This window comes from Neodiprion pinetum, chromosome 3 (assembly GCF_021155775.2).
Source record: "Neodiprion pinetum isolate iyNeoPine1 chromosome 3, iyNeoPine1.2, whole genome shotgun sequence".
NCBI classification, from domain to species: Eukaryota; Metazoa; Arthropoda; class Insecta; order Hymenoptera; family Diprionidae; genus Neodiprion; species Neodiprion pinetum.
Window position 1 is genome coordinate 19,549,240 of NC_060234.1, and position 23,791 is coordinate 19,573,030.

Here is a 23,791-nt window from a genome sequence, read left to right on the forward strand (position 1 = left end):
AAACCAGTAAAGAGAATGGATCAATCATGGTAGTATGTAGCCAGAGTATCTTTTGTCACGAAGTGGTGTACAGCAATCTTTTAACGTAGCAAATCGTTACGGAGTAACGTTAAACATTGTAAATACGGTGATGTTGGTGCTACAATCTAAACCATCCATTGCTATCGCTATGATCTAAGATCGCGGAATCTCAAATACTTGTCAGTTAAGAATTCGCATGTGGAAAAGGAGAAACGAAAACAGGCCTATGTGGAAAATGAAATGAAAATAAAATCGTTATCCTTGAAAAAGAAGTTATTGGTCGACAAGAATAGAGTTACCTCGTCGTGGTGGCAACTGGTCTTGGAATGCTAGCTGAGAATCCATCGGTGTCCGTACAAGCGGTAGGCGGTCTAGATGTACGGTCAGTGCCACTCTCGGACATGCTGGAGTCGTCCTCCTCCAAATTGGCCTCGGAATCGTCGACCAAAAGGGTTTCCGGAGAAAGAAGTTTTCGCTCAACCGGTAGCGGGATGTCGGCGGCGGGTTTCGGTTCTTTTGCGGCGTCCCAGACTTGTTTCATCAGTTTGAAGGTCGAGTCCCTCGAGAGTAGGGAACAGAAGACATGTCTGTCCTCCTCTGTGGCAATCGCAACCGCGTTCGGAATGATTCTTGCCGTCTTCTCTTTGCTGATCCTTAAAACCGACGCCGTGGGTATCAGTATTTTAGTCACGTAGCCGAAGACGTTGCTATAGAAGCCGAAGTAGTTTGGTGTGATGTAGAGATGTCCTTGTAAAAGGATGTCGGCTACTAGCGCACAGCTGTAGTAGTTCAGAACACGTTCCTCGGCGGGTACCTGAAGTATTTAGTCACATCAAACTCTGCGTGCTGATTTTCTACAAGCGCAAAGAAATTCTAGCAAATGACGAATCCTTTTGATAATTAATTAATAGAAAACTGGTACATATTTTTCGTCCTGTCGCTTGTCCGTATGTCATCTCTATTGTAGGATTCGGAATCTGTGCGGATTGTGGCTAATCCCTGCACCTTATTTTATAAATATTGTGATTCAAAAAGGAATCGTTTCGTTGGGTCCCTGCATTTTAATCTCCTCGGGTAGGGACTTTTGCTGCAGGCACCTTCTGTTCTTTCGGCGGAACTACTCACTCGATGTTACGATTCTAATAACTGTTGACTTCGACAGTAGTTGCGGAATAACAGGGACAATAAAGCGATCGATACTGTTTTGTTCGTCCGAAAGAGTAAAACTAAAAGACTGAACTTACAGTGTAGTAAAAATGTAGTAAAATGTACAAGTGAGAAATTTTGAAATCACTTTGCGAGTATGAAACAAAATTTGTTCATTATGTAAATTGAAGTACAAATTTATTTTCTACTTTGAAGAAAACTGCATTTTGAACTGAAATCCATACCTTAGACGGCAAACTAAGATCCTCAAATAAATAGGAAAGAATTGCAGGAATTTTCAAGTAATTAGAGTATGAAGACCCATAATTTAAAGTCCATGGTTCAAATTTCCCACCAGACAATTAAAGTTTGTTTAGCAAAATAAAACTGTGTTATTATGGATCTGCGTTAAATTATAAGCAAATCGTTCTGCTTCAAACTAGGCCGATAGATTAAAATTATTAGTAATTAATGGACAGGTTTTAATTTTATTGTGTATTCCCAATAACGGCAGCAAAATTTACGCTCACATGGGTTACGAAACTGACGTTTGAATTGGATCATATTTTCAATCCATCCCGACATACACTTCATAAAGTTGACCACTTGGAAGATCGCAAAATGACAAATCTATGGATAGACATTTTTCTGTAACCTGGATGAGCAATAGGGCATCATACTATTCATTTGGTAAATTTACCCTAGAAATTTTTTTCAGTATATAAGTGCAAAAGTAATTTTGGTCAAGTTCTAGCCACTGTAAAAAACGTTCGGGCAACAACCATATTGCAGTACTTGTATAAAAATTATACTCTACTTCAAGGACCATACCTGTGATGATTATAACTTTGTCGTAAGAATACAAAAAGTCATTCTTGATGACTAAAATGTACCTAGGTATGATAGGCTTGGGACGTTGGCTGCTCTTTTACTATAACAGACACAAAATAACGCAATAACATACCTGGCTAAAGTGCCGGTGAAATTTCTTCTGACGAGCACTGCTCGTAGATGTCGATGAAGATCTTGTCGATGATCTCGTTGCTACAGTCTGAACACTAGCGGCCATGGATGGCGTACTTCTACTAAGCGGTTTTGATAGTTGGCTGTAAGTATACAAGAAATATTCGCATCATGAAATTAGCATCAAGCCACAAGTCACGTTAATCGAAGCGACAGGTGATAGCATATAATGAAAATTGGTATATCATTGCGTAAGAAAAGTTACCATCACATACATTATATACCAAATCGTTTCACGCAAAAACTCTACGCAGAACTGGAATACACAAAGTGAGGGATTCTAGCGTCAGTGTTCGAGGCACCAAGAATCATGGTTGTGCAATTTCGTGCACATAGGTACTAATAAATTGTACGATATCAATTTGACCGCTAATCGTAACAAACTATCATGTAGCGATATGGCTCCGTGTATGTATTGACGAATGATGCAACAAAGCTGGCTATTACAACAATTTTGTGCACATCATCTTTCCAACTTCCGATTGATCAAAAATTTTAAAATGGGGGGGGATTTTAGATGATGAATCTGAATTAGATATTTGTGAATTCAAAATGGCAGATCCGATATGGTGAAGAGAAACGCAAGAAGTTATATCGGATGTTGATAACTTCTCATAATACAAAGAGATATTACATGCACGTGACAGACACTGCGTCCATACACAGACTATTACGGTAGAAGCACCAAAATATGAAACGACACTTGAGTTACCAAATCATCCGAACATTTACACGCTATAATAAATGACTTATATTAAATTTAGATGAAATGGATAAAAATGAGGAGGTGATTGAAGGAAACACAAGTTCTTCCGAAATCGAAAGTATTCATGTCACACGCAAGCACGTGGTAAGGTAACTGGGTAAGCGAAAAAAGCGAGTTACACACCATTTTTTCAACTGCCTGATAATCCAGTTATCTTTAGTGACGATTTTAATTTGGGGATAATGCTGATTAACCATTTTTCACAACGAAATCACAATACAGTGAGTGGTTTGAAAACCGAAGCTACGACATAAGTGTGGCCGTATCTGTCACCGACTTATTCGGATCCCGAATCTTGCGAGCGTGTGACTGTTGGCATAGTATTATTAAAATGTAGAACAATGTTATATATTTAATCTTTTTAACCGATAGACGATATCTCGGAGATTCTAAACGCATGCAATTAGTTGCTATTTAACACTCAATAATTTACATGAATGCAAACCAAGGAATGATTGAATGAGCATAGTATTAGAAAAAGTAAAATGAAAATTCCTATATTCTAACCTCCACTATATTTCACCGAGATGGGTCCGCATTGACCAGTATAAGCGTAACGACACAATACCGGATAGGTCTGAATGTTTCGATCGGATGTATAATCTTACCACCTGTTCTGATAACAATTTTCAGACAAGCGCAAAACGTTGATATGCTGACATGTCTGATGCTTCGGAAAGAAACAGCTGGCCTATATACAGCGACTTAAGGATACTTCGTACAATTAAACATGTATCAATCCTGAAAAATCAATCACCCAGCTACCTAATTAATACCACAAAGGGAACCTGATTGATTCCACTGGAAACGTATAACAAACACGATATACGCGTTCAAATACCTGTGCAACCGGTCCTGGTTCTTGATTGTTCGCATTAACCCATCCTAATGATAACAAAGTTTAACTCGACGAGATTGCACTTTTTATTTCTATAATCATGATCGGAAGAATGCCACAAAACGAGTGAACATTTTTTTTGACATTTATGCATAGGAGTAATTCTGCATTGAAATCGCATTTTGTAACCGGAAAGAGGCAATATAAACGATGAAGGTTACCGGTAAGATAACGAACTACACGCACCTGGTTAAAAGACACGTCCAGATTCCCAACATCGGCTTTAAACTGAGCCATAGCTGTAACACCTGCGCTTACGTCTCGCTATCACCAGACACTAACACAACTTCCCAATGTTACGATCCACGCAGCGATATACTAACAAGTTAATTTCAAGTGCTAGAAATATTCTTTCAGATTGGTTTTTACGGGAGATATGCTAAATTGCAATGGATTGTCGTTACGAAGAAGCCTTGAACGTCGATGCTATTTGCTCAAAGCGCTAACAGATCCGATTTCAATTACGGTTTATAAGCTAATGTTGATCCGTATTCGGTGCGAGGTGAGTACATTTTTTCTTACGCTGTCAATTGTTCTTTACTTTTTTTAAAATAAAAAACGATAGTCCAACCGATCGATTAGTTTCTTCAGGGTTTATAACACACCATAAAAATGACAACGGTATCATATGAAGTAGAAGGGTGTCTGAAAATTCGAGCGATAGTTTTTTGGCCTCAAAAAGGTTAACTCTAGATGGTACTGTTTACCAGAAACATGAAAATGAAATGGTGATGCTTGGAATTTTAAAAACGAACTTCAAGTTTTTCATGTTTCTTCATAAAATTTGACTCGATGTCGTTAATCTCTGTTTTAATGACCAACGGAAATAAAAATAATGATTTTATAATGATAAGTTTATGTTTTTTTCGTAGCCGCTATTGAGGCACGACCTGACATACAGGTTAGTATAGCAGACTTTTTCCCTTAGCAGTTAGAAATTCAAAATCAGTCTCGAAACCAAATTTCTACTCCCGATAAGTGTGAGAAAGTTCAAACGGTAGAAAAAGAAAAAAAAAAAAACAAAGCAGATTTTATCCGAAGTGGGTAAAGAGTGAAATTTGCAAAAAAATTTCAATGTGTACGACATCATTGTATTACTGATTCTCCTGAATTTTGAATTCTGTCGAAGTTTAAGTTAGTAAAGCTAACGTAACGAAACGTTGACTGTACTTTTGGCAACTTGAGAACAACTTAGAAGGGTTTGAGTTTGCATAATATGAATATGTTGTTGCTATATTACGGTTTCCTAAATTTCAAACAGTTCCAAAGTTGCAAACCAGCGAGTTTATCTATAAATAAATTTATAATTAAATTTACGTCACGAACTTGAATCTGTGAATCAATGAATCTTTACAAGGCTGTAGGTACGCTTGAGTAAATTACATTCTGACTCACTAATTTTAGCTGGTCACAATCAATTTTACCTGGATGTACAAAAGAATCGCAAGAAATGAATTTCGAAAGTTTGTAATGTCATGAAAAACAGGTTTGTCGTATATGGTATATCTTAAAAATAACAAATACCGTTGGAAGAGTGATCCCAGAAAGAACACGATTAAACATTCAATAAGCGTCAATACTAATTCAAGAAAAATGATTCACAATGCAGTACAACTGAAATGTTATTTTTTCACGTATGTGAACAATATTGTATACATGTATATCAAATTCCAGTTAGAACGTCTAGTAAATGCTGCAGAAACTGAATCCAATTATTGTACATGTGTAAAGTGTGGTATTTATAGCATATATATCCATTTTCGAAACTTGCACTTGGTACTCCTTTTCATTTACCGGGACAATCTCTTGAAACTTGAAAATCAACTGCGCATGCGCGAGTTTTATCGGCTGATCGTGGAGGCTGGTCATCCCGAGTTTTCAGCTGTCAAACTATTTCTGGCAGCGATGCGGTTGATACGAATTTTCGAGGTTAGAATCTCAAATAATTGAGGTAGTGTCTCGGAAAGGTTTGGGAAGCATTTGTTATTGGGTTGGAAAGTTGATTCTTCGAAGAACGGTCGGAATTTAATGCTTATGCTCTTTGAAAATTCAAACGTACACATTTTGCGTACGTTGGCCCGCCTGCATCGCAGACAAAAATATCGCAGCGGGAAGATTTCGTCGACCAATGAGATTGAATTAATTGGCGCATGCGCGGTTGATTTTCATCTGGCAAAGTCGTATGCACGTATGTTGCTTGGAAGGTATGGATGGCCAACACGAAGCGTGGTTTGTGTTGGATATTGCGGCCTATTATACGAGTTTATTTTATTTAATACCGACTAGGGTGTGTCGTTTTCAGATGTTTTTAATTTATAACCAGTGAGGAATATATATGAAATTAAATGTACGAGAAATTTCGCGATGAGTAAAAAATTTCGATGACGGTCGTTCGTTAATTTTTCTCATCGAAGAATTTCTGTCCTATTTAATTTCACAGCTGCTCCTTCTCGTTGGTCGTAGATTTAAATGTCCGTTGTTCTACCGTTAAAAACTGGTTTCCCTTGGACCGGCAAAAGCCGCTATTCAGATTAAATCGATCGACTTCACGAGGTGATTAAGGTTTTTCTTAGGCCTTGTCAAAATCTTCCGAGGTACGCAAAACACGATTTTTATACATAACTGCTTGCTAAATTTCTGGAATTTGATTCTTGTTAACAAATCAAAACATTGAAGGTTCCAGGTTATTCGTCGTGACTTGCAATTTTTCGAAACGTGAAATATCACCACTTGGTGACCCTGAAAATCTTGTTTGTTCTTGACACGTCGCAGAAATATATAATATCCGCATACTGAACATAATGTAATTATTTTTCACTTACTTAAAATCTGTATAAAATGCCATTTTTGTCGTATTTTCTACTACGATGTCTATTCGTTTCGGGTTACTGTGCTTTTTTTTACTTCTCATCACCTTTGGTGGTTCAAGAGAAGTATTGGTTTCGGTCGAAAAATAGTTTTTATAATTTCAACGAATTTTTACATTTTCGAACCTCCAGAATCTGAAAATCAGGCTTCTATAAAATGTCTGACAAACTCCCGCGATGATCTCGGTAACGGCTGGGTGACAAAATCTAAAGCTTACAGGATTTTACAACAAAATGATGGGCATGAAAAATTGCCAACCAGAAATAAATTGATTTTCAATGTTTTACCGACAGACCTATACTTTTTCCTCCTTACTACTTTTTCTAAACAAACGATTACATTTTTCCCAGTTTATATATTTATTTAAAAAAAAAAACAAATTTACTAATACTTCGTCGTTCAGATTTGTTTTTTTTTTATTCTGATTTTTCTTTTAAAACACTTTCCGGTGGCTGCCAAGTCCTGTCAGTTTCAGATTATTCACCCTGCCGTTTTTGAGATCATCGCGGAAGTTCGTCGGACAGACCGACTAACTCTTCCCCTTTTATGGCGACGAAAAGTATTGCAAAAAAACTGTTTTTCTGGCTTATTTTTTGTAGTGCTGATATCAGATTAATTTAATAAGTTCGATGGTATTTTACTTGACTCTCTATTAACAGATGCATCCTGTTGGAAGGAATGCTTTACTTTGTGCAGCTCCGATTTGTGGTTTGAATTGGAGTCCTTCCACCCTACACTGTTTCATTACGACAAAAATAATATGCCAGCGATTCAATTTGTTTTTGAAAATATCCAGACTTGTTCGAGTTTCCAAGTTTTTCAGACAAGTGACCGCTTTGATACAAAGTAAATTTCACAATTCCACGGTTTATTTCATACCTGAATAAAGCTGGAGAGCGTAGATTATTGCTTCGATACAATTTTCTTATCCGTAGAAAAATGTAAAAGCTTACAAACTTATCATCGTTGCAATAATATTTTAGACGTTAGGTATTTTGGATCAGTATCATTGTTTTCTGGACGAAATAGGTGACGAGTTATTTTAATTTTGAAACATAATTTTTTTAGGATTTCTCGAAAATGAGGTAATATTTCGTAATGACATCGATAAATTGGACACTATTCACCATCAACGGACGATGATGTTACGGCGAGTGTGTTTAGCCGTAGGCTTTGCGATACAACCCTCATTCATAGGAGGTAAACTTTTAGAGTGATTTTTCCCCTGAAATGACCGAATCACTATTTTTTTCAAATTCGAGTCCAAAGCTTTATTCGACGTTCTCATATTATGATGTATTAGAGAATGAAGGAGATCAGATCACACCTCGGGTATTGTTCTAGTAAATTCCGTTAGGGTTAAATTAAACAGGTCCGAAGAAAGATTAGTAGTTGGGATGATGATCAACTTTTCGTATTGAGTTTTCGTGCTGTTAGAGATTGCAAAACCTCGTCTGACAGTTTCTCTTAACAAGAACACTTTAATCTTTTCAGTCTAAAAAATCACCTCAGAGCTCTAGTATTGAACCAAGGCCTCTGAAAATACGTATCTAGGGGTTTTTTGAGTCCCTGATCACGAATATGAGGTCAGATTTTGAAAATTCAAAATGGTGGATCCGCTATAGTCGATCCAATTGGGCAATGTAACAATAAAAATTTCAATCACGTAAAATCTTACTTTATCAGGAATATTCCTTCAAATATACATTAGAAATAAATATTTCAGTTAATTTGAGATGAAATTTGGGATAATTAAAATCCGTGGTTCCTTATCATTATCATTGATAGATATATGTGCGTGCGTGCGTCATAATAGGGATATTGAAAAAAATACAAGTAGAAGAGAAAAACAATAAAAAAACACAAAGAAAGAAGAAAAAACACAAAAAAATAAAAAAAACACGAAAAATAAAAGAAAAAACACAAAAAAAAACAGGAAAAAAACAAAAAAACAGAAAAAACAAACACAAAAGTGGAACTAGATGCTCTCCACGTTCTCGTCGTTAGTTCCGGGTAGGGCTAAGAGAGAGACACGAATATAGACAAAGAAAGACAAGTTGGCATTTGCCATCTTGGATTTAGAAATTATGAAGTTATGACTTCAGATTCGTGATCAGCCATTCCAAAATCCCCCAAATGACTAAATTCAGGCCAAAATATTGAGCAGAAAGATATAAGATATAAAACTTGACGTCCGCCATATCGGATCCGCCATTTTGAATTTTGAAAATCTAATGCCAGATTCGTAATCAGCGATCCCGAAAACCCCTGAGTACAAAGTTTGAGAAGAATTAATAAGTATTTGGAAATTCCCGTCCGCCATATTGGATTTGCCATTTTGAATTTTAAAAATCTAATGCCAGATTCGTAATCAGCGACCCCGAAAACCCCCGAGTACCAATTTTCATGGAAAACGGTGCAGACGAAAAATGCATGATTGAAAGGGTTAAGACGCAACATTATCGTAGGCAATTTTTGATAAGACCATCGATTTTCCGCGTTCTAGTACTGAAAGTTGCCCATTTTCTTACTTCTCTATGAAAGAAGAATTTGTAAATCATACTTTTGTTACACGAATTATCGCGTGCACCATAGAGGCAGTCTTTTGTCCTACATACTTTGCCTCCTTGATGCACAGTCTACCATTGTACGTGGTATGTGAGCAATTTTTTCATAATTACCTTTCACTACATTTTAGGGCAGTATGACTAGGGCTCCGAGGAGGTGGCAATTGTTGATTCGATCCTGATACTGTGATTTGTGCACCACTGATTGGTTGTCCTGCCTGCAGAACTACACTTTGAAGAGGTGTGCTGGGTGCCGATCGCGCGCCTACAGATCCCGCTGACCTGAAAACGAAATTCGACATGTTTTCATCACTTTTGCCACTAGTTATGCAGTACAGTATTCATAAATCATCGAATATATCCAAATGGAAAGACCTCTTTGAATTTTGAATAAATTTTGTAGTTGAAATGAAAGTTCTGCAGTCAAACTAGCAGCCAAACGTGTTAAACTTTTTAGAAATAGAAAAATCCAGTTCTGTTTGATCATCATAATTTTGTAAGAAACTTTGATTCTCCGATTTCATCACCTTATTCGAATGAACACTAGAACGTTTGGCTGCTAATTCTGGCTGCTAGCTTCAACCTCGTAATATATACATAATGTAAAAGATATCTTTCTGGTGGATATCATTGGCATACGCCAATATATAAGGTATACATAATACATAAACTATGAAAATCACGACCGTGAAATTTATTAACCTTTGATTTACAAGTAGATACATGTATCATCGCGTATTCGGATTTTCTCAAAGGCTTAATCAATGTTGCCTATTTCTTCGAAACCAATTGATCATATGCAAAATCGAATGAAGAAGTTGAGTCTTCTGAGAATTTTTGTTTTTTACTTGGTAGCAACACCTGTAATTCGCAAAGCTATAATGTAAATATATATTTTTTGTAGAATTCGTTATTTTCCAACAATAAAACTGTCCGAAATTGAACAAACCCTGATTAGAGAAAAACATACTAATATTTTGGAAACTCATGTCCCTTGAAGACAGTCTGATATAACAAAACCTCGTAAGGATTTTTGAGATTCTATCCGAGTTCTTAAAAACTTTCCTTATACAGCTGCATCGGACGGTGAAAAGACGACGATGAAGAATTGCACATTCCAAACTAGCGATTTTTGGTTTAACGATCACGATGACGATAAGTTTGCACATCTAGATTTGAAAAATTCTAGCAGGATACATTTAAAAAATAAATAAATTAGTCATTTCTAAAATGGCAGTGTTTTATGATCATATTTATATATCTAACTGAATATTTTTATACTAAACCAGATGAGCATTTGGAACAATCTTTCGTTTGGGATTTTCTACACAAATTTTATTTCGGCAAATTATATCGATAATAAAATGTAAACCACTATGCAGCGCCAGAAGTGAAACTTTGATTTAATATGTTTTCACCACACGGTCCTCTGAAATGAAAACAGAGTACGGCAATTGTGCGTTAAACAAAAAAGTCTGGGATCCATTGTAGGTGCGTGATAGGTAATTAATTGAAGAAACTGCCAGAAAAATAAAGTATAGCTAGTGAAAGGCGTTATACTTTGAAACACTTGCGAATATACGAGAAGCGCAGAAAAAAACATGTCACAGCGCACTTTCTGACAATGTCACGGTTATTTAAAAGAAACAAAAAAAAAAAAAAAATGCCAACTCGATTTAAAGTTTCAAAAAAATTATTTCGAATCGCGTAAATACTCGTTGATCAGTCACGTGGCACCATGCTTAAATAATAATAAGTAGAATATTGACTGGAATCGAGTTTTCGCCTACCTATAACCTATTCCAGGTTATTTCAGTAAAGTTTATTATTCATATTAAACTGTCAAAAGATCCAGGAATTGCTACATTAAAATACTGCGATATTTTATAACTTGACAAAATGTCTATCTATGCCGTGAAAAATATTAGAAATATTGATTTTTTTTTTTTTTTCAACAGCAGAAAAATGAATAACCAAGCAAAACTGCAAATTGAACAAGTGATCTTTCATGCCATCAGTGCTGTATAATACGGAGTCCTGTTTATACAACGGAGTGTTTTACCAACGCAACAATTCGCGCACTAAGTTCTCTGTCAAACATTGCGAGAATTAAAGATTGTCATGATTTCCGAGCAGTTCCCGGTAATCACCAATTGACACGATTTGATGACTTTCAGGTTAGGACTATGTCATTGCATAAAGCAGGAATGTTTTATCGTTCAACGTTTTATATTTTCAGACATCAGTGACGTATATATATATAAGGTTGGTTAATATCAAAACAATGTCACGCTGCCCTGCTGAATGATTTTTTTTTTATGCATTGGGCTATTTCGAACGACCAACCGCCAAGAACAACGAAGGGTTTTATCATATGACGTGTATAGTTCCAAAAAAGACAGAAAAAAAGAAAAAAAAATGCTTGAAGAAAAAATCATGGTCTAAAAGTTAAGATCAGTGTCAAACACCCACACACACACACACGCACTAACACATTTTTTCTGACTAATGTGCAAATGAATCAGATCTATTTGCGAATAGATTCGAAAAGTAGCACGACCTTCACGCTACCAGCGAAGCGGCGTGTAATCTCTATTCCGGAAAAAATGATCAGTTTCGTTTGGATTTTTGAAGCAACGAGACCGATTATATTTTGGATGAACCCATTCAGACTACCGGCAATTGCGCATCTCGGAAAAACGGGAAAAGAAGTGCAAACCATAATTGTGACGGTGGATTTTTCGAGTGCCGGGAAATTTCGGTAAACGTTCAAAGGTGATGGAGAGAATTAGTCTGTCCATCACGACCGATCGATACCTTTGAATAAATTACCGGTTAGCACATTTATGTTATTGAAAAGTTACCACAATTTTCTATATTACCTAATGCTTTAGTGCCAAAAAGTGTTTTTATTTTAGAGTGAATCAAAAGCTGTAATGTTGCGCCTCATATACATTGTAGAAAATTTTCTGTCGTTTAAGTATGAGTAAAATTAAGTATTAGATTGAGATTTAATAATATTGACTTGACATTAGATAGCGTTAGATTAACATCAGATAGTGTTTGATTAACACAAAATTATAGTTTATAGAAATCCGGATAGATGAGTATTAAATCTACTTTCGATTGAGATTGAAACCGAAAAGCCGTTTAATTAATATATTAAATTAGATATACGTCTGCAAATTTTCGTAACTATCATATTGACAAAAACTGAAACCGGAGTTTTTAACCAAGCGTTGGTATATTCTTTTTCATGAAATACCGTTACAGCAGTCTCACGGATTAATATTTGGCTTTTTTTTTTAAATACAAAGAATTTAGCCATATGGTGGGATAGTTTATGTTTATCGTCCTATTCCGACATGAGTACAGAATGGAAAAAAATGGTACGGGAACATTAGACAATTTGTGGTCGATGTAGGAAGAACGTGTTAAAAAATATTGTTATGTACTTGGCTAGAAAAAATCTGAGCAACAATTTTCGGCGAATTGTTTTTATCCTTTATGTTATTTTGAGAAATACTTTTTCTCCACTGACAATGAGCGAAGCGTTTATAGTCAAGTAAGCATATTGTAACAAGAAGGTGTGGTGAGATTTCGTGATAACTACCTAACGTAATTTGATTAAATAGCGATATAGTAACTATCCCTGTATGCATGCTATGCACGTAACATCTACTGTAAAACAATCAACCGAACTACGTACAAATTACAATGCTCAAGGCAACAGGATAAATAGTCGAATGTATTCTACGATCAGTCAAACGTTCATACCATATTTAAATAGCGGGGTTCCCGATATTCGTGTGCTGATAGTTTTATTATGTAAAAAAAAAATCAAAACATATTTTGTTATATTTTGCAACGTTTACTCTTTGTACAGTCAATTCGTTTCGAAAACGAAATAAGAATTGAAATTACGGTTCGTGTAACATGCCTCGATGTCTTTCATTGGCATTGTAACGTATATTAGGTCAGCAATGTGTCTTGTGTTCGGATTAGACTCGACCAACGATTAGAATCGTCTTAGTTGTGATTGAATTGAACATCCATCGAAGTTTGATAAACCTTTTCCGACTAAATACGTTCGAGTTTCCCACACAGATAAAATCTCAGGTATAGCAAATTAAAGTCGAGGGGGTATCCGCTTGTTGACATCGCAAACCACTTTGGACAGCGGTCGCTTTAAAATCGTTTTTAATCACTTTAAATCACTCTAAATCACGTGTAATCGCGTAAAATCGCGTCAAGCCACTTTGAATCGTATTATGAGAACGCAAGTTTACCCACTTATCGAAATCGCAAACCACTTTGGAAATCAGTCACTTTAAAATCGTTTGAAATCAGTTGAAATCATTGCAGTCACTTGTCACTCGGTCTACAAGCGAATAACCTTTCGTCTCATGTATACGGGACATTATTTTTCTCATACTTGTGGCGTGGTTCGTTTAGTCAACACGATATAGACGTCGTTCCCATATTCCGACAAGATTTCACGCGTTACGTCGATGAGTGATGCAGTTGCGTTTGATTGATAAGCAAGTTAACGCTGGTATTCTACGTTCAACATTTATCGGTAATTACAAATCCAGCGATGTGAGCTCAATACGCTGAGATCAAATAATCTGAAATAAAACAATATTTCTGGCACATTTATAACTAGATTTAAGAGACATTTGTTTAGCAACGGTGCCTCTCTGAAATTACGAATGACCTCACATTTTGATTACCATTGCCGGCCAATGACCCGCACGTGTGTTTGCGCAGTCGGAGGAAAGCAATGTAATTCTTTATCCCACAGTTCGCAGTCTATGCTCACCGTTTGTCTACATCACACTTGCGATTTATAGAGCATTCTATTTCAACCGAAGACAGATTTTTGCTGGATAGTCAATAAATTTTAAAGCAATCTGCACACAACCCAGTTTCTTGTTGTCGTTAAATTAATCACCTGTACTTTTTACATCCACCGTGTATAGTTAAATTAAAAGACATCGATCACGGTTAAAGACTGACTAAAAACTTATTACTCATAGTTTCATATCGACGTATCTTAATCGAGAATGTGTATTCAGCCAGTTTATAGTGAGTCTCGAATACATATTTTTTACCGTCGATAAAGTAACAGTTTAAATTCAGACGAATGAAACGCGAAAAGAAAATGGGAATTGTGTGATTATGTGTTTTTCTACACCAGGATAGTCAATTCGAATTTTCTTCGAATTTTTCATTCCCTGAGGTGCAATGAGAAATTGTACGATTCGAACAAGCCCGCCTAATCCAAATATCATTTGACCAATTTAGTAAAAATAGGTAAACGCTTGACCTCCCAATAAACAATGCCAGTATATAAAGCGTATGAAATTCGTCAAAAAAGAACGTTTTATTCTGTAGAATAAACGTGCAGCACCTACGTATTTTATTGCGAAGAATGTCCGCCGTGATTTCGGTTTATTAAACGTTTTTGGTGGACGTCTTACGATAGTTGTTCATATGCAAATTTTATACGTTTGAAACCAAACATTTATAAATCGTATCTCAATTTGTTGATAAAACGTATCGAAAATCCGTTATTTTAATATTTATGGTAATCGTCTAATATTTGGATATTGATGACTACTAAGAGACGTTTCGCAAGTACGTTTTAAAACTCAAATTATGAAGGAAATTTTTTCTATTAAAATGTGTTGACAATGTCCGTTTAACTAACGTGACAAAATGTTTTCTGTTAATGACGCTTTAATCTTTCATTATTTATGTCTAAACGAATATTATACAGTGTTAAAAAACGTTTTTAATTGGACCTCTAGACTTGAATACATAACGTATCTTGGATGTGTAATTGAAAGCGTATATAGTACACTGCTATAGAGGAAGATCATTTCACGTTAGCTAGAAACAAGTCTGGGTTGAGTTAGAAAGCGTACGAATTTAGTTTATATATGTGAATCGATTTTATTATATCTTTGTTAGAACGTTACACAAATATCTTATATCTATAAATACTCATTTATCAAAAAAAAAGGTACATCTTGTAGCTCATAGACACAGCTCAACCTACACTATACTTTCGTCTTCACGGTAGTTACAACTAACAGAAAACGCTAAGAATATTACACTTATATCAGAAATATTTATATGCCTGTATGATTTGTACTTTTATATGACTGTTTTTAAAATTAGTTGACGTTTACCACAGTTTCTTAGCCCTTCTTTCGTACATAGGTATGCCGTGATCGAGCTAGTTTTAACCAGTCTTTCACGGCACACGAAACACTGGTTTCGGTTGCATCACCAATTTCCTTCTTGCCAAGAAAGGTTTGTTTCACAGCCTCTGAGAAAAAATACATCAAAAGGAAGGTACAATATCACGATATTGATAACTGATAAGGAATAATTTCAATGTAAATTGTGATGAATCTCGAATATATTGGGAAAAAAGTTAACAGTTTGCATAATTTGAATAATAATGTGTGAATAATATTGTTTTCACACGATAAATCCAAGTAATAACTGTTTCTCGAAAATTTCATGAATTATTCATTACCGTAAACAGTTTCCATTGTCAATGTCTTTTGAAATGGGACTTTGTCCCTCCCTGCCCAATTGAATTGCATCGCTAATTCGTTTGTGAGTAGTGACCTCATTATAGCCAACACACATTGGCGACCGCTTGTCCCTCCAACAGAAGCCAGTTTCCCGGTCTGCAACAAAATACTAAAATGAATGAATGTCGAATTGAATTCAAAATATTCTTACTGTTATCAACATCGATAACAATTTTGACTAGTTGGAGATTGTCGATTCCTAATATTTTTTCAGCATTTTTTAACGTTAACCCTCTCGATCAGACCGAGACCGATTTCATGTTGAATGAAAATCTCTCACCATATTGATATTTCGATGGGTGAAAGCAGTTTACCTCAGGGTTTAGGAGTATCTATAAGGCCATCTGACCTTGCTTAATGGAACTATGCAGTTAGAACCCTGACCTTGCGACCGATACAGTTTTATGAAGCCTCAAAGTGCGTGTTGCGTAGAAGCAACATACGGTCCGAGAGGGTTAAAACGTTACGAACCGCAATTCTGTATGCCTGTAGTAATTTTCATTATTCCTTTGCAGTCAACACATACCGAGCGTATTCTTCAATGAGAGACAACCCCCTCCCTAGTGCTAAGCCAACTCAGGCACATGACGCGTACGTGAAGTTCGGTCGAGTGGAGACTAACATGGCCACTGGCATTCTATCCCCTCCCGGCCGAGCCTCATGTGCCTGTGTTGGTTTGCGCTAGGGAGGGGGTTGGCCCTCATTGAAGAATACGCTCGGTATTAGTACCTATCCGTATGTCATGACATACATATTTTGAATATGATTGCAAGGTCTACTCACTAAATAAGTTCGATGCTCTTCGGATTTCAGGATATTTTCGAGGTTGGAGAAGTCTTCCATGGAGTTAAGAGGAAGTTTTGGGAATTCGGCTGGTTTCTTTGTTACGTCGATGCTGACTTCCTTCTGTTTTGAGAAGATTTTACGTAGTAGCAGATGGTTTTGTTCAGTGTAGGATTTAATGTGTTCTAAATACTGCAGAGTTTTTTCTTCAAAGGTATTCTGTTCGCGTGATGTGGTCGGGGTTGAAGGTTCAAGTTGTGAAAAGGATCTTGATAAGTCATATTGCGTGGTAGACCTGATGATCCTACTAGAAATGTTTCTATTTGATGTTTCATATCCAGACAACTGATTCGGTGACTCATGGGAATTATCATTATACTGGTGCTGTACGATCTTGTGGGCCAAGTTTTTCTTTGGTGTCTGATTTTTGGTAGATCCTTTGGCTGAGTTAATGTAGCGAGTATTCTTATTACGGTTAGAAGTCGATTCATCGACTTCGGACGGTGGCAAATTCTCGTCAGCTGAAGAGGTGTAACCTAAACTACTTGAACTTTCACGAGAACGCTTCGTTTTTTTTTTTTTGTTACTAACGTGTCGATTTTTAGCCTTCTTCTTGTCGGTTTTGTGTTTACGTTTTTTCTTTTGCGGCTCAGGTTCGACATCATCACTGTTCGTAGCTTCATTCTCGTCCACGTCATTGGTAATATCTTGCTGAGGTATTACAGTGGATTTTTTAGCGATGTTGCGAATTATTCCGGATTCATCGGACGTGCCCAGCTCCAGTAGGCGCGCCATCGTTGCTTCGGTGTCGTGGTAGTCATCTGTTAGTTAATCAAGGAATATCAATCAATACCGAATGCTCATTGATTAGCAAAATTAATCACAAATGTACAATATGATCAAAATATATCGTCGTAACTCTTATCCAAGTGAAAATTAATATGATTGAAACATTCAATCCGTATACAATTGTAAAAAAAAGTTCTACGTTCCAATAATCACCTCCGGTATGCAGTACTTTGTGAATGGCAAACTTTGGCCATGTTTTTTCATAGGCAGCCTTTGATTTTACAAGTTTTGTAAAATGATCTTCAGTTTTTGTCCGTGGCCAGTAACATTGGGTGTTGTTTTCGACCAGCCAAAGAACTGGTACCAATGCGCATTCTCTATCTTCGCCAACCAAGAATTCAATCACCGCATACATAGTTCTGCAGCACGACTGAGTAAAAACATCGTTAAATGTATCATATTCTCTAGTCTGGTGTATAAATTTATATTTGATCAAAATTCAAGCACTTTTATTCCACTCTGAGCAAAAAGTGCCAGTTTAAAAGTTTTTAATTAGGACATCAACATAGGAATATGCAAGGTAGTATATAAGTTAAAAGATGAATCGATCATGAAACATTATGAAGATTTTGGGAACGCATGTCTAACCAATACTTGAACGTCAATGTGACGTACAAAACTATAATAAATCAGCTCAAAAGTGATGTTATGAACATATGGTAGAGTTGGGTATATTGGACTACTAGGTAAATTAGACTCGGCATATACGGTATATGGTAATAGGTATACGATAATGTTATTTTTTGCTAAACATCTCAATTGAAGCAAACTTTTAATATAAAAGAGATAATGAACCTACGATTCTCGGGAATGTGTGCGAGGTAGACATAGACATACTATACATGTCTTGAACGAATCCCTCTTCCTCGTACACATTGCCGAGAATCGTAGGTTCATCATCTGTTTTTTGTCGAGAGCTCGTTTCGTTGAGATGTTTAACAAAAAATAAAAATTTTATTTCATTTCGTGTAGTATCGGAGTTACTGCGAAACCATCTTTAAATGGAAGACAGACGAATTTATGTAATATATCATCGACGCGATAAGATTTCGCTACGTTGAAACTTCTTACGAAAAAAATCCCTAGTTTGGAAGATTTAATAGGTTTCTGATAAAGGTCTCGCTTGTACTTGAACGGAGTACCTATAATTCTATATTCTCCGGCAATGAAAAGGATTGATTTGATCACTAATATTTCTGTCCCACAAGCTACTACATTATCCGGCCTTTTTATTGATATTTTGAATTTTTTCGTTTCCAGAGCCTGACATTCACGAGAATTTCCAATAAATTTGGGTTTAGGAATAAATTTTTCCTGACAATTAGTTTTACGAATAGAACTTAGTTCTTCAAGTCGATTACTCAGCTGCTGCAGCGGCAAGCGTTTCGATCGAATAAGTCGTTTCAAATGGCCCAAATGATTTTCATACACAAAGCAACTGTATTCTTCTAATGGGCCAAATCGTTCTACGTCGTCTATGACATGCAGCAGCGAATGTACATTATATACGACAAAGTTTTGTCCGTATATCTTAGCACCTTGAGTAACGAATTTTTCGATCATATCTTGCGCGATGTTTCGAAAACGCGAGAACAAGGCTGTATTCGATAGAATATACACGGCGGCAGACAATAATAAAAAATGTTTGTACTTTTTTCGATCTAGCACATCCCGCATTACAACAGGGCCGGAATATAACAAGAAAAATCTAAATTCTGTCGCTTTCCATCGATGCAAATCCAAAAATCCACGGGGCTTTCGAGGAAACTCTGCCGGAACATATCGCGCCAATAGTTTCATTATACGTTCAATTTCTAACAAAATATCCTTAGACAATTTGCAATCACGTGAACCCTCGACCCAGTATTTAAGGAGCAACCTCTTCAAAATTCCCAGGTAGATTAAATGCATGGGATCTAAAGGAAATTGGGAGACTAGTCCCACGTAAAGATCTAAAAGAGGCGAACGTCCTTTAACGTGACGATCGTTTTCACTAGGTGCAACAAAATCACTATCTTTTCGCTTCTGGAATTCGGTGTCACATGGATAACACAGTTTACGGTTGAGATGAACTGCGCGAATCTTACACCTCTCGCAAGCATCCTTACCCGAATGTCCTAAACACATTTTCAACATAGATCTCGCGGGCGCGTCACACGCGAATAAACCAACTCTGACAAAGTATTTGGTGCCATTAAACTCAAAACCATTGGTGCTTAAACGTGACGTTTCTTTAATTAAATCTCGTAAATATGAAGATAGTGGCATCGGTTTACCCGTACCATAATAAACACCAATTACAAATGGGCTATCATCGATCATTGAAATACTGCGTCCCAAAATTGGCCAAAATGATGTTCCGCTACTTTTATAAACGGGAATCCCATCAATATTAAAATCAACTCGCAACGTATGTTCAGGTGACAGTCCTTTTTTGAGACCTGACTCGAGTTTTTGTCTCAAGCATTTCTCCAAACCGAAATAACACATTTCTCCGTTGTCTAAATTTAACGTTTCAATACGTCGTGACGTGTGAAGTAGAGTCCTAGCACTTAAGGGTAAGATAGGATGTGCTGGTTTCAATAATGCTAGCAATTGATCGATCGCGTTATGTGTGATGTTATTTGAAGATGCCCAGTCGCGCAAATTTTCAACAAAGTTCGTTTCATCATCTAAATGCACTTCATCGCTGACGGAACTTGAATTATCTTCAGAACTGTACAACGTAGCTTTGATGCTATCTATGTCACTTTCGATGTCTTTGAAATCTTTATTATCGCGGTTCGAATTAGAGTTTTCTTCATTCTGTTCATTACTTTGATGGATATGATCAACATCATAATCGCTATCTATAGAGTGCACATATTCTCCGATACAAGACACATGTTCATGACTAGCATCTTTTAATTGTGATTTCGTAAGGTGCTCGAGTGCACAATTATTGCCTGCAATACTCAGTAATACTTTACGAGTATTTATAGCTGTTTTGCGACGCAAATGTCGTTTACTCAGAACTTTTAAATCATGAGGCATGTTATAAAACTAAATAATAATACACACCAGACAAGAAATGATGTACGCTTTAACGTGCTTGCCTTATTTGTCGTAAATATCCGCACACCACTCTGAAAACTAAAAGTTAAATGAACCTAATGAACGTAGTACGTGAGTCAATACAGAAGATTCATAGCAATAAAGCTTTTACACGAGTTAGCGCAACAATTTATATAAAATTTTATTGAAAATTAAGTAATTTGATCAAAAATGCTGTTTCGTGTATATTTTCTTGGATTTGGGCTAAATAAATATTAAAAAGGCATTTGTAGCCGAACAATTTTGTAAACACGAATAAAAAACGTGGTCAGCTACCCATCGAACGTATATAATACGCAGGTAATGAGTAGTTTCATTCTATTGGATTTGACTCTGACATTTACCGATAAACGCATAGTATACTCATGATTTACGTTCAGTAGTAGGAATCGTGATATATTTCAGGACTAGATAGTACTGTTACTAATATTATTATTCTATAGTACTTATAGTTCTATGTATCGCTATTTATTGTTACTACAAATTAAACAAGATCGTAGTTTAACGTTGAACCAATTCTGGGCCGATGTCCTGCTTATATTCTAATACTTTTCGAATAGTATATCATGACGCCTACTACTGAACGTAAATCATGAGTATACTATACGTTTATCGGTAAAGATCAAAGTCAAATCCAATGGAATAAAATTACTTGTTACGAATTTCCTGCGTATTATATACGTTTGATGGGTAGATGACCACTATTTTTACCAGTGTTTACAAAATTATTCAGGTGCAAATCCCTTTTTAATATTTATTCAGCCCAAATCCAAGAAAATATACACAAAACAGAATTTTGGATCAAAATACATAATTTTTAATAAACCTCTATATAAGTTGTTGCACTAACTGGTGAAAAAGCTTTATTGCTACGGATCTTCTCTATTGTCTCTATTGTCTAACATGACCGTCTTCTTCTGATGGATAATAATTGTTATTTTCAATTGAAGGGAAAAGAAAATAAAAAATATTGTCAAAATAATATTTCTGTGATTTCGATGGCACAGAAATATTTACGTGGCTGTATTACTATACTTTGTTACTTTGGAAGATGCTACGAGTTCATATGTATGTTATAGATATGTTGAAACGGTATCTAAAAAAATAATAAACACGAAACCGATTTCAAACAATACAGAGCAAAAGTTACTAATAACCGCATGATCACATGGGATGATTATTAACATGAAGTTTTCCTCAAATTCGACAAGAACTAATATAATTAACCTATAATATACGTATCATAGTAAACTTAACACATATAAATAACGTTTAAAAACAGTTCAAAAATATTCATGAACGTTATATAATAAACAATAAACTATTCCATATTTTTATGGTACATCGTTTGGTTTAGAGAAAAAGACGCAGAACATTACACATAGTTTCTTTTGAAGAAAGAAAAGAAAGGAAAGAAAAAAATACAGAAGAGACAGAATTTGAGTTGCAAAACACATTATTTTTTCAACCAAGAATGCTCGATGTATTAAGACAAAATACCACCATATTTGGAAAAATATGTAGTTGTACTTACCAGCGTTATTTAATGACGAATTTGCTTCTTCCGTCTAGGCCGCAGATTAACAATAGCTTCTCACCTTTTTTGCTACACGATCACCGATCGATCCGAGCACCTCCGCATTCGGTTGACGAATAACGCCATAACCAGCGCCTGAGGCCAGTTGCAAGGGTGGGGATGAATATAGGCTCCCAGACAAAGACAAAGATAGAGGAGACGCAAGAGCGACAGAGAGATCGTGCCCAAAAGGGAATCAACTTTGCCATATATGCCCGTGTTATTCCGAGCTGTCCTTGTCTTACCACTCGCTATACTTACACTTACTGTATGAATGCGCGGTCCATGGGATAAGTTCTGTCTCTACATATAATTATTGCGCTCTTACTCTAGCTTGCAGCGTTACCGACGCTGACGCACCAGAGCAGGAGAATAATATATCAGTAGTGACACAATGTATAACGCACAGAACTCCGATAAAATAGCGCGAAAAATAAACGTACAAACGACGTTAAAAATGCGACAGGATATGATGAACGCTTGTTTTAGCAAGTACTCATACAAGATATTGAAGTCTTGACGTAATTCGTGCCAAATAATGAGATTTAATATATTATAATATGATAACCAATATTGTGAAATAATTATAAAAATGTACAATAAATTATTATTCTTGGTACGAAATTATTCACGTTTCGGACACTTCTTTATTCTCTTCCTTTTATTGGTTATATCTATGTTCCATGCACCGGTAAATGAATACAAGATCAGTGTTCAGCTTTAGTTACCACATAATATTGGCATCAAAATAACGGGTAATTAAAGTCCATTTTTCGGAAACTAATTATAAGATAATCAACTGATTTGGCCACCGCTTGGCATCAGGCGGTTCCGCATACATGAATACTAAAAGTGCGTTCATAATCTGAATATTGTACTCAACGTTGAATTTTCCTCAATCGTGTTGAAGTAAAACAAGTATGAACCCATTTGATCAAATATACATATTATACAATTCAATGTATCTTGAAAATAGTCCGATATTGAATAAATTTCATAAACGGTTATTGAACGTAGATCACAAGTAGCAGTAAAACGTGAACAATAATCGTTGAAAAAATACGTTCATCAAACGATGAATATATTTCTGTGCAATAGTGGAAAACCGCAATAATTAAGCGCTTAATTGGGGTTGCTGGTAGTTGTATGATGAATGTACAATATATATATATATATATATATATATATATATATATATATTAGGGTGTGTCGAAAATGAACTTTTTTTTTTCTTCGCTCCTACCACTCAAAACTTTAGGTTTTGACATTAAAGAGGTCCTCGTTCAAGGAGGGCGCTGTAGCTTGAAGTTTAGAAGTCGCTCAACGAGGATTTAGGTTTCCCATCTAATTAACACGTAAAAAATATTGTTTTTCGTTCAAAATGATGTCAGGCATCCAAAAAATTGGCGATTTCTGTGCTTCTTGGCTTATTTGAAAGCATGACTCATCCCCTAAACGATGATAGGTCGTTTTTCGACTTACCTTGTACCAATTTTTTTTACGCCACTTTTCGACCACAATAGTCACTTTTTCAAGTTTACAAAGTCTCCAATGTATCAATGAGTTCAAAATGAATTGCTACAAGTATTG

At 36.0% G+C, this 23,791-nt stretch overlaps 2 protein-coding genes and 1 long non-coding RNA gene across 7 annotated transcripts in view; 1 reads left to right on the plus strand and 2 right to left on the minus strand.

Moving 5' to 3' along the window:
* The window catches only part of LOC124214724 (GRAM domain-containing protein 2A), a 114,137-nt gene that overhangs the window by 12,161 nt on the left and 78,185 nt on the right, over window positions 1-23,791 (minus strand). For all 3 annotated transcript variants that reach the window (XM_046617316.2, XM_046617318.2, XM_046617319.2), the window contains exons 4-6: window positions 9,404-9,571; window positions 2,132-2,273; window positions 321-835 (exon numbers count right to left, since the gene is read on the minus strand). In XM_046617316.2, the coding sequence (XP_046473272.1) occupies window positions 321-835; window positions 2,132-2,273; window positions 9,404-9,571 (825 nt within the window). The remainder of the gene's footprint in view (window positions 1-320; window positions 836-2,131; window positions 2,274-9,403; window positions 9,572-23,791) is intronic.
* On the plus strand, window positions 6,328-9,853 carry LOC138190528 (uncharacterized). Its single transcript, XR_011176536.1, has 3 exons — window positions 6,328-6,448; window positions 7,791-7,922; window positions 9,421-9,853. It is a non-coding gene; the product is annotated as an uncharacterized lncRNA (long non-coding RNA).
* Window positions 15,223-22,698, minus strand: LOC124214726 (uncharacterized). Of its 3 annotated transcripts, XM_046617324.2 has the most exons (6): window positions 22,160-22,698; window positions 20,593-20,664; window positions 17,686-17,902; window positions 16,684-17,504; window positions 15,840-15,996; window positions 15,223-15,626 (listed from the first exon to the last, which is right to left on the minus strand). In XM_046617324.2, the coding sequence occupies exons 3-6, from the start codon at window positions 17,885-17,887 to the stop codon at window positions 15,496-15,498; spliced, it is 1,311 nt and encodes a 436-aa protein (XP_046473280.1). In that variant the 5' UTR covers window positions 17,888-17,902; window positions 20,593-20,664; window positions 22,160-22,698; the 3' UTR covers window positions 15,223-15,495. The 3 variants fall into 3 exon arrangements, with proteins under 3 accessions (XP_046473280.1, XP_046473281.1, XP_046473282.1); XM_046617325.2 differs by lacking the exon at window positions 20,593-20,664 and having other exon boundaries at window positions 22,160-22,697; XM_046617326.2 differs by lacking the exons at window positions 17,686-17,902; window positions 20,593-20,664 and having other exon boundaries at window positions 22,160-22,696.